The sequence below is a fragment of the Medicago truncatula genome, chromosome 3 (assembly GCF_003473485.1).
Source record: "Medicago truncatula cultivar Jemalong A17 chromosome 3, MtrunA17r5.0-ANR, whole genome shotgun sequence".
NCBI classification, from domain to species: domain Eukaryota; kingdom Viridiplantae; phylum Streptophyta; class Magnoliopsida; order Fabales; family Fabaceae; genus Medicago; species Medicago truncatula.
In genome coordinates this window covers 13,110,598-13,121,932 of record NC_053044.1, presented here as the reverse complement: position 1 = coordinate 13,121,932, position 11,335 = coordinate 13,110,598, and the positions used below count along the sequence as shown (strand labels likewise).

General features: G+C 36.7%; 1 protein-coding gene across 1 annotated transcript; it reads left to right on the top strand.

Annotated features, from left to right (window-relative positions):
• The first annotated feature begins 887 nt into the window (after positions 1–887).
• Positions 888–2,078, top strand: LOC120579499 (uncharacterized). The gene has a single exon (XM_039831902.1). The coding sequence runs from the start codon at positions 888–890 to the stop codon at positions 2,076–2,078; it is 1,191 nt and encodes a 396-aa protein (XP_039687836.1).
• Positions 2,079–11,335: the final 9,257 nt, after the last annotated feature.

The window sequence follows — 11,335 nt, the reverse complement described above, 5'->3', positions numbered from 1 at the left end:
ATTATTGGAAATAATAAAAAAGAATATTGAGGGAGTAAAGTGTAGATTTTAACATAAGAGGGGAGGGGAATGTAATTCAAGCTTCTCTTAGGGGAGGGGAGTGAAATTTTTTCTAATATGTTTTTAATAAGAGGGGAGGGAAGTGTATATTTTAACTTAAGAGTGGATGGGAGTGTAATTCAAGCATCTTTGAGGGGAGGGGAGTGTAATTTACTCTAAAATATACAGTCCCCTCCTCTAAGAGAAGCTTGAATTACATCATCCTCCTCTCTTATGTTAAAATCTACATTTTACTCCTTCAATATTCTTTTTTATTATTTCTAATAATCTAGCAAAAAATAATAATTTAACACACTTAAAAAAAATAGTATTGCGGGTCTATTTTAATATAATAAAAAATTGAATACATATTTTTCGCTATTTTTTATTCACAATTTCATTAACATGTAGTTTTAAACCCTATTATAAAATACGAAACAACTCAAAACAAAATTAAAATATATGAAAAATTACTAAAATTATTAAAGCATGATTATTTAAAAGTTAATTTTATACTCTAATTTATAAAATCAATAGCAATATATTTAAATTTAATTATCATTGACATTTAAACTATAAAGAAATGAATTAATTTTTCTTAAATGGTGATTCAAAATTAATATATATTATAAGAATGTTTATTTATGTTCAAATAGATTAAAGTGTTATTTTTCAAAAAAGAACATAATCTCAGACTTCTTATTTTCAAAAAAGAAGTCTGGGGACTCTCCCTATATTCTCTCCTTGTGAGAAGTAAGTTTTCTCTCATTCTCTCCTTGTGAGAAGTTTTCAACCATAACCAATCTTGAACCTTTTCCTGCCTCTCCCCATCGCCTCCACCTCTCCCCATGGCCTCTCTCCACAACCTCTCCTTGAGTGATGATGAGGAAGAATTAGAGCTGCAACATGATATTAATTCCACACAGATTGCTGATCCCAACCTCCGCCTTGTTGGTCGCTTCCTAACAAACAGACCCATTCGAACCTACATGATGATGGAAAAAATCGAAACATTCTGGAACCCTGTCCGTGGTGTAAAAATTCAAGAATTAGAGCCAAACTTATTCACTTTCCAATTCTACCACCACCTTGATTTACAGAGAATCTTGAGAAAAGGCCCATGGTACTTTGACAATCACTTGTTGATCCTGGACACTATTCCTGAGAATACTAATCCAAATCTAGTTGCTCTCCAGACTGTTCCATTTTGGATTCAAGTCCATGATCTTCCCGCGGGCTATATGTCTGAGAAAGTTGGAATAGACATTGCAAACTCCATCGGTCAATTCATTGAGTATGATGCGAAGAACGGTTCAAACTATCTTCGACAGTTTATGAAGATTCGTGTCTTGCTAGATGTCACGAAACCTCTGAAGCGTATGAAGAAGATCAAAATGCATGGTGGTGGAACCAGCACCATCAAATTCAAATATGAAAGACTGGGGAATTATTGCTACTATTGTGGTATGTTGGGCCACATTGAGGACTACTGCGAAAAGCTCTACTCGGCAAACTCCGACGACGGTACTAGAATCTGGGGTCCCGAGCTGCGCGTAGAGAAGCAGCGCAACCATGGTGGTGGCGATGTGAACAAGCTGAGAGATGGTGGCATCACAATTACTGCGCCGGCAACAGTTACAGTTACCAAAAGTAACGGTCAAAATGCAGATTCTGGTGTTTCAAACATTTCCAATTCTGGCGCATTGATTAGTCTGTTACGAAATCCAAATTTACTGCGCAAATCAAAGCTAGATAATGCGGCAGCAGCTAATTCAAATGCTCACGCTAATGATGATCAGCTGATGGAGGAGAATAATGAGGTATTTATTGCCAACAAGACAAAACGGTCCAGGGAAGTAATTTCTGAGAATAGGCACATTCAAAGCTCATCAGTTGTTACAGGAAAAAACACTCATCATGCTCAGTCATCATCTACTCCAAGCAACAAAGCAGTAACTATCTCCACCTCTATGCACGTCCCGCAGACGAATCACTTTTTATCAGCGGAGCCTAGAATCCAGGCCTGCCGGGAACAATGAATATCATATCTTGGAACTGCCGAGGCTTAGGAAATGTTAAGGCAGTTCCCTCTTTAAAAGACCTTATCCGCGTCTATAAACCGGATATTATCATTTTAATTGAAACTTTGGTTGACAGTAGCAAAATTTCTGATCTCTGTTATAAAATTGGTTTTGAAAATCACTTCTCTGTAGACCGAATTGGTCGGAGTGGTGGTCTGGCAATTCTTTGGCGAAATAACATTAACTGTTCGCTGCTCAACTACTCTCAGAATTTCATAAACATGTCTATTCAGGATCCTGTCAATAGTAACTGGAGACTCACCGCTTTCTACGGATACTCCGACTCAGGAAGACGTCGTGACTCATGGGATCTCCTCTGCCATCTTAGCAGCCTATCGAACGATCCATGGTGCAATATCGGAGACTTCAACGACCACCTCTCATCAGCAGACAAACGGGGAGGCCCTGACCGCCCTCCTTGGCTTATCCGTGGGTTTCAAGAAGCCGTAAATGACTGTCATTTGTTAGATATGCCGTTGTTGGGATACCAGTTTACATGGTTTAAGAGTGTTGGTACTGATGCATCTAAGGAAGCGCGTTTAGATAGAGCCCTTGTCACACCCTCATGGCAAAACATGTTTCCGAATGTAGCACTTCAGACTCTTGTTGCTCCAATTTCTGATCACACACCCCTTCTTTTGCCGCTTCAACCAATTCCTTGGAGACAACCTTACCGCAGTTTCAAATTCAACAATTCTTGGCTTCATGAGCCGGAGCTCATTGATCTTGTGAAAAACAATTGGGAGCACTATCCTTCCACCAACATCTTAACCAAACTGAATTATTGTGTGGAGGACATATCAACCTAGAGCCGTTCTGTTACCCCAAACTTCAAGCATCTTATTAACAAACAGCGATCCATCATTGAGGAATTCAGAACAGACGCAAATGATGCCAATGATCCTGAACTTCAGGTCCTGCAACAAAATCTCGCAACTTTAATTCTTCAAGAGGAGAGTTATTGGAGACAACGTTCTAAAATCTTTTGGTTATCAGAAGGCGACACAAACAGCAGGTTCTTTCATGCTTCTGCTTCAGCCCGTAAGCGGAATAACACCATTAAAAAGATGCGCGATGACCATGGCAACTGGGTATCATCGCACGATGACATGTGCACTTTGGTTCGAGATTATTTTAATTCCATTTTCACTGTGAGGCAAGGCGACCAGCAGGCAATTCTCTCTTGTGTTCAGCCACGGATCACAGATGAAGACAACAATACTCTCACACAGCCTTTCTCTGAACAAGAATTCAAAGAAGCTATTTTTAGTATGCACCCCGATAAATCTCCGGGCCCTGATGGCCTCAACCCGGCTTTCTTCCAAAGGTTCTGGAACGATATTGGAGGCGACATCTACACTACTGCTATCAATTGGCTCTCCACCGGGTCATTCCCTCCGACCTGAATTCTACACATATTGTTCTTGTTCCAAAAGGGGAAAATCCAGAATCAATGAAAGATCTTCGTCCCATATCCCTTTGTAATGTCCTTTACAAAATCATCGCCAAGGTTCTAGCAAACCAATTGAAGCCTTTGATTAATAAATGGATTGCACCATAGCAAGCAGCTTTTGTCCCCTCTCGTTCGATATTAGATAATGCGCTTACAGCTTTTGAAATTTTACACTACATGCGCTGCAAAAGAAAAGGAAAAGAAGGGGATATAGCTCTGAAACTTGATATTTCAAAGGCATTTGATAGTGTCAGCTGGTCTTATTTACAAGCAATCTTATCCAAATTGGGTTTCTGCTCCCAATGGATCACATGGATGATGATGTGCATCTCTACAGTTGAATACCATGTCATCTTTAACGGAGACCGCATCGGCCCCATCACTCCTACACGAGGTTTACGACAAGGTTGCCCTCTGTCCCCATATTTGTACATTATCTGTGCTGAAGGGTTGTCTGCTACTATTAAGAATCACGAGCTTCGAGGTAAAATCCATGGAACCCGCATTTGCCGTAAGGCTCCTCCTGTTAGTCACCTTCTTTTCGCGGATGACAGCTTCCTATTTTGCAAGGCGACAATTTCAGAAGCTCAATGCCTCAAAGACATTCTTTCTAGTTACGAACTTGCTTCTGGGCAAGCCATAAACTATAGGAAATCGGCGATTTCCTTCAGCGCAAACACTCCACAAGACTCTATCTCTTCCATCATGACATGCCTTGGCGTTTCTAGTGCAATCGGAAGCGGAAAATATCTAGGTCTTCCATCTATGGTAGGTCGTAGCAAGAAGGCAATCTTCACCTATCTAAAAGATCGAATATGGAAGAATTGTCAATCTTGGAGCGCTCGGTCTCTCTCAAGGGCAGGGAAGGAAATTTTGATCAAGTCAGTGGCCCAAGCCATTCCGTCTTACTGTATGGGAGCCTTTCTTATCCCTACATCTCTTTGTGATGAGATTGAAAAGATGATGAACTCATTTTATTGGGGCTCTAAAAAGAACGGTCGTCGTGGAATAAATTGGCTACGTTGGGACAAGCTCACTCGCCACAAAAGTCAAGGAGGTTTAGGCTTCAGGAACCTCGAAGCATTTAATCTTTCTATGCTCGGTAAGCAAAGTTGGAAACTCTTATCCGACTCGTCCTCCCTATTTTCAAGAATCCTCAAAGCTAAATATTTTCCCCGAAGGGATTTTTTGGATGCCAATCTAGGTCATAATCCAAGTTACACATGGAGGAGTCTATGGAGTACTCAATCTTTACTTACCTTGGGCCATAGGTGGAAAATTGGAGACGGCTCTCAAATTAATGTGTGGAGTATGCCTTGGATCTGCAATTTGCCAACACTCAAACCATCTACCCCGCCTCTATTGCACCACGCGGATCTTACGGTTAGTTATTTGTTGAATTCAGATGGAAATTCTTGGAATATTCCTATAGTGCAATCTCTGTTTAATAGCGTAGATGCAGAAGCAATCGTTTCCATGCCTTTATTCCCTCGTACTGCTACTGATCAGCGCATCTGGAAGGCTACTGCAAACGGATCTTACACTGTCAAATCAGCATATCGTCTTTGTTCAGACCTTATAACTGCCATCAATCCCATCCAACATGATTATCGTTGGAATTCTATATGGAATTTGCAGATCCCACCACGAGTTCGAGCCTTTCTTTGGCGCCTTGCTCAACATTGTCTGCCAACTCGCGCTAATCTTCTTACCCGTGGTATTCCATGTGATGACTCGTGCATATTTTGCGACCAATTCGCAGAAACGCAGACTCATGTTTTCTTCGTCTGTCCGAAAGCATCCAGCTGCTGGGAACTGCTTGGAGTTAATCACATCATCCAAGACCTGCTACTCTCTAGTAATGACTGCACTTCTATGTTTTTTGACTTGATTGACAGGTTACACCCGCAGCAGCAAGTATTAGCTGCTATGACTCTCTGGAGCTTGTGGAAGAGTCGTAATTCCAAACTTTGGGAGGCCACAGATACTACTCCAATTTCTATTGTCACTCGAGCAAAGGATGCCATCAACGAATGGAGTTGTATGCAACGAGAAAAGGCACCAATTCACCACGCAAATTCTGTCCACTCCTGGATCAAACCACCGATAGGAACAATTAAATGCAATGTCGATGGAGCTGCATTTAATAATAATTCTATCATGGGGTATGGTATGTGTTTTCGCGACTATACGGGTACTTTCTTACTTGGGAAATCAGACTTTTATCACTCATCAGCCACTGTTTTGGAGGCAGAATCTCTAGCCTTGCTTGATGATATTAAAGTGGCTATTTCAAATGAGATGCATGTTGTATTATTTGAAACTGATTCGAAGATCTTAGCTGATGCACTCACCAATAACTCTTCCCCTACCAATGAGTTTGGAGATCTTGTAACCCAATGTAGAAGTCTCTTACTTGATAAACCCGACTTTGCAGTGTCGTATGTTAGGAGGCAAGCAAATAGTGTTGCTCGTAGTATTGCTCGAGCTTCGCTATCTCATCCTAGCCCCCATATTTTTCATCATGTATTGCCTACTTTGTACCGCCTAATTATGAATGAAATGAATTGATTCTTCTTTTGCTCAAAAAAAAAAAAAGAAGTCTGGGATTATGTTCAAATAGATTAAAGTGTAGTGCATATTTAATTATTAAGTAAGGGGTTTGTAATTCAAGCATCTTATAAGGGAGGGGATTATAAATTTTAACATAAAAAAAATATTAAGGGAGTAAAGTGTATAATTTAACTTAAGAGAGGAGGGGAATGTAATTCAAGGATATTTGAAGGGAGTGTAATTTACTCTTTTTTTTCATTCACGCCAAATGAAATGGCAAGATACATTCTCGAAAGACGCCATGTGTCACTCATGTATTCGTCCATTCATACTCACCACTGATAGGCTGCCATGTGTGAAAGGAGTAGGAAAATTGAGAAAAAAATTAGACATGGCTCAACAAGGAATCGAACCATGCACAATAACTCACCATCAATTTCTACTCAACCATTAAGCTCTTTTGTTAACTTACGCAATTGAATAACTATTAGTATCAATCATCTTTTCAGATTCACATATTAGTTCTATATCTCTTCCATGACAAATATAATTGGCATCCAACCCTTCTGTTATTTTTATTCTATTTTATAGATTATAAAAAAAAATATATATGTTAAATTTTTGATATTAATATTTATGACAAATATAAATGACATGATGTATAAATTATCGTCAACGATTGTGTAAAAAATCTCATGACAAATATTTATTCTTCCTTGAAAAATATGAAATTTCAATTTTTATCAATTTACATCAGTTTTGATCAAAATCTCTCTTGTTATTGTTATTCATGTCCTCATCTTATTTGTCAATAATATTACAAACTTTTAAATAGACTATTAAACAAAGATAGTGTATAATTTCAGTTGCCTATATTAACAAGAGTTTTTGGCAACAAAGAGGGAAAACTTTAATTTAGTGGTTGGAGGTGCGCGGTTCAAGTCCCTTCCATGCCATTTCATATTTTTTTCACTATAACCATATCATACGGACACGTGGCGACCTGGAATTGGCAAGTTGACTTCTCTGATTTACTTGACATGTGGCAGCGTATGATTGGTTCGATTGGACGAACTATCCCCTCAAATACTAGCCAACTTAAGAAATAGTCTACTCCAGGGACCTAAACGTGGCTACAATCTAAACGGCAACAAGTACAATCAATCTGATCGTTCAAAATGACCTTCTTAGACCTAAATGGATATAGAAACTTGAATTTCTTTGATCGGGTTCCCGGAGGTAAGTCGATCAGACGAACTATTCCCTCGGAAACTAGTTAACTTAAGAACTAGTTTACTCTAGGGACCTAAACGTGCCTAGAATCTAAACGGCAACAAGTACAATCAATCCAACCGTTTAAAATGACCTTCTTAGACCTAAATAGATATAGAAACTAGAATTTCTCAAATCGGGTTCTCGGAGGTAAGTCGATCGGACGAACTATTCCCTCAGAAACTAGTCAACTAAAAAACTAGTTTACTCTAGGGACCTAAACGTGCCTAGAATCCAACGGCATCAAATACAATCAATCTGATCGTTCAAAATGACTTTCTTAGACCTAAATGGATATATAAACTTGAATTTCTCTGATCGGGTTCATGGAGGTAAGTCGATCGGACGAACTATTCCCTCAGAAACTAGTCAACTTAAGAACTAGTTTACTTTAGGGACTTAAACATGCCTAGAATCTATATGGCAACATGTAAAATCAATCTGATTGTTCAAAATGACCTTCTTAGACCTAAATGGATATAGAAACTTGAATTTCTCAGATCGAGTTCCCTGAGGTAAGTCGATCAGACGAACTATCCCTTTATAAACTAGTTAATTCAAGAACTAGTTTAATATGGGACCCAAACATGGCTACAGTCTGAATGACAACAAGTATAATCAATCCGACCGTTCAAAATGACCTTCTGAGACCTAAATGGATATATAAACTTGAATTTCTCATATCGGGTTCCTGGAGGTAAGTCGATCAGACGAACTATCCCCTCAGAAACTAGTCAACCAAGGAACTAGTTTACTATGAGGACCTAAACGTGCCTAGAATATAAACGGCAACAAGTACAATCAATTCGACCGTTCAAAATGACCTTCTTAGACCTAAAAGGATATATAAACTTGAATTTCTTTGATCGGGTTCCCTGAGGTAAGTCGATCGGACGAACTATTCCCTCATAAACTAGTCAACTTAAGAACTAGTTTACTCTGGGAACCTAAACGTGCCTAGAATCTAAACGGCAATAAGTACAATCAATCCAACCATTCAAAATGATATTCTTAGACCTAAATGGATATACAAACTTGAATTTCTATGATCGGGTTCCCGGAGGTAAGTCGATCTGACGAAATATCCCTTCAGAAACTAGTTAACTTAAGAACTAGTTTACTTCAGGTACCTAAACGTGCCTATAATCTAAACGGAAACAAGTACAATCAATCTGACCGTTCAAAATGACCTTCTTAGATCTAAATGGATATAGAAACTTGAATTTATCTGATTGGGTTCCCGGAGGTAAGTCGATCGGACGAACTATCCCCTCAGAAACTAGGTTGACTAGGTTTTTAATGGGATAGTTGGTCAGATCGACTTACACTAAATATTTCGATTTTGTGAAATTCATTTTCTGCTTCGTTCTTATTCCAATAAGGTCATGTTTAACCTTAATCTAATTAAATTCAAATAAGCAAATTATGTTTTTTTTAATTAATTTTTATTAAATATAATAAATCTCAACGTTCATCAATCTTCTACATGTTCATCTGTCTTCAACTCTGACTTCTTCTTACCCAAAAACACATTTATCCCTTTCTTCTTCATCTGTCATTCTGTTGACTGCGGATGACGGAAGGATCATAACCTGCAAAACAAGAAAATAAAAAGTAAAACCTGAGGTGTGACTATGTCACTGAACTAAGGAATTATCCGCAAAATTGCGCAACTCCCCCAGAGTACAACAGGTTCATCTCGGCGATAATCATACCGAGTTTATCAGAACACGAGAAAAATACACAGACTCAGACACTTAGTATTTTTGTAACTGTGAAAGAAGTAGCTTTGAAGAAAAAAAAAGTTTGTAACTCTGTTACTATTTCACGTAATGAAATTGTGTTCTTATAGAATACACACTCAGAGATATTAAACACGTTTATATTTCCACCGAAATATAAGTGGATGCTACTAATTAAGTAAGTGGGGATTGGCCAAAAACAGTTACAAAAATGATGGCAAGACTATGAGTAATATCTCAATAGCAAGTAAATAGGTAAAAAACAATTTTGACTGTTAATCAAAATTCATTTATTGAAATTGTTGTCTTCAAATTTTTTTTTTATTGAAATTGTTAATCAGCGTGGTAACTAGTCTTAAGACAAAGTAGAAACAATTTCAACACTACAACCACGTTTCTTTTTCTTCTCTTTAATAGCTAATCATAATAATAATAATTTTAATAATAGTAATAATAATAATAACTTTGAAATATTTAAAATATACAACACATTCCAAACTCAAAAATAACCAAATTAATTTTTCTTCTCAAATTAATTATTTTTAACTCCATGTATTGTAATTAGAGTATGGATTTTGATTGATATTTATGTTTAGTAACAACAATTAGCATAACTGATGATGGAATAGAGCAATTGAAATTCAAGTTTGATGATAAATCCAGCTTCATGAACCGGTTCATATGGCTTGAATTCTCATTCCAAAAGTTCAACCAATTTTTTTTAGTAATTTTTGGATTCGTGAATCAAACTGGAAAACCAAACACTAAATCGTATGCGAAAGTTTTTGTTTTCTCAACTTCATTGGATAAATTCATGGAACTTCATCCGTTTTAAAATATAAGCAAAATTTATTTTTTAGGTTCATTTATTCAATGATGTATGTGGTTCAGCAAAATTTACTTTTTAAGTAGATTGAATAACTAATACTCCATCCGATTCTTTATTCAAGAAACAAAAGACATAAAACATTAAGATTAAGGAAATACATTGAAAATAGTTATCTTCATTTAATACATCTCTACATTTAATTTTTTTTTCTATGAATATCCTTAAATTAATTACTCTTTATTCTACCAACTTACTTACTTTTAATATTCTTTCTCATAATAAATAAGCGCACAAATGAAATTTAGCTTCAAACATACTTGAAACTTGGTCAATATTTCTTATAAAAATGACCAAATTTTTTTTAACTTTTGTTTCTAATAAAAAGGACCGGATGGAGTATATCTAGTATATAAATGTGACCGAATACATTAATTGTTCAATGAACTTAAAAAATTAGTTTTTAACTGTAAATGTGATCGGAGGGAATACAAAATTGGACAAACCAAAAACTAATATTTCAATTTCCAACTGCATCACACGTAGGTTCACAACATCCTTGCATTTTGAATAAATACATATATTTTGTTTGGTTTTTTAAATTGCAATCAATTAATATAATATTATCATTAGTTTATCACATTAAATTACTTAAATAAATAAACCATTACATTATGACAGTGTGCTAAACAGGCCAGCACGTGTATAATATTTTCATTCAAAATAATTATAGTATAAAACGCAGTCTTAACAAGCAATTATCAAGGAAGGCACTTCAGTTTGATGGTATTGAGGATGTGCAGTTAACCTTAAGGTTCCATGTTCGATACCTGGATTCCGTTTATTAGTTTTAAAGCCATCAAGAACGAATTAAAACTCGACCCATCATCAACCTCCAGCCGGGTTACGTTGACCCGGTTCAGACCCTCGAACCCGAATTAAAACTCGACGGTTTTAGACCAATTTCAATGTCAAAAACGATGGCAATTATATAGAAACTTCCAGATCTAGGTTTGATTGTTCTTACAACGGGATTCTTTTTTTAATGGTTGAAATACGATTTTTTACCAGATTTGTTAAAGAAATGAGTTTGGATTTGGGTTTGAGAGGAAGATTTACCTGGGTTTTACAAACAGATCTGGAAATTTTGTTTTTTGATTTTGTGTTAGTTTTGACAGTAAGTTTTCTAGGTTGTGATGAAAAAACATGTAGATTTTTTCGATGGAATTTAGGCAAACATGAGCCATGAAGCTATTATGAAACTAAAGGAAAAAAAATGTGAGATTAATATGGGTTTGAACTTCTTGATGAAGGTTGAATTTGAGGTTGAAGATGAAGATTGTTAGTATTTTTTTCTTAAGTAAATTTA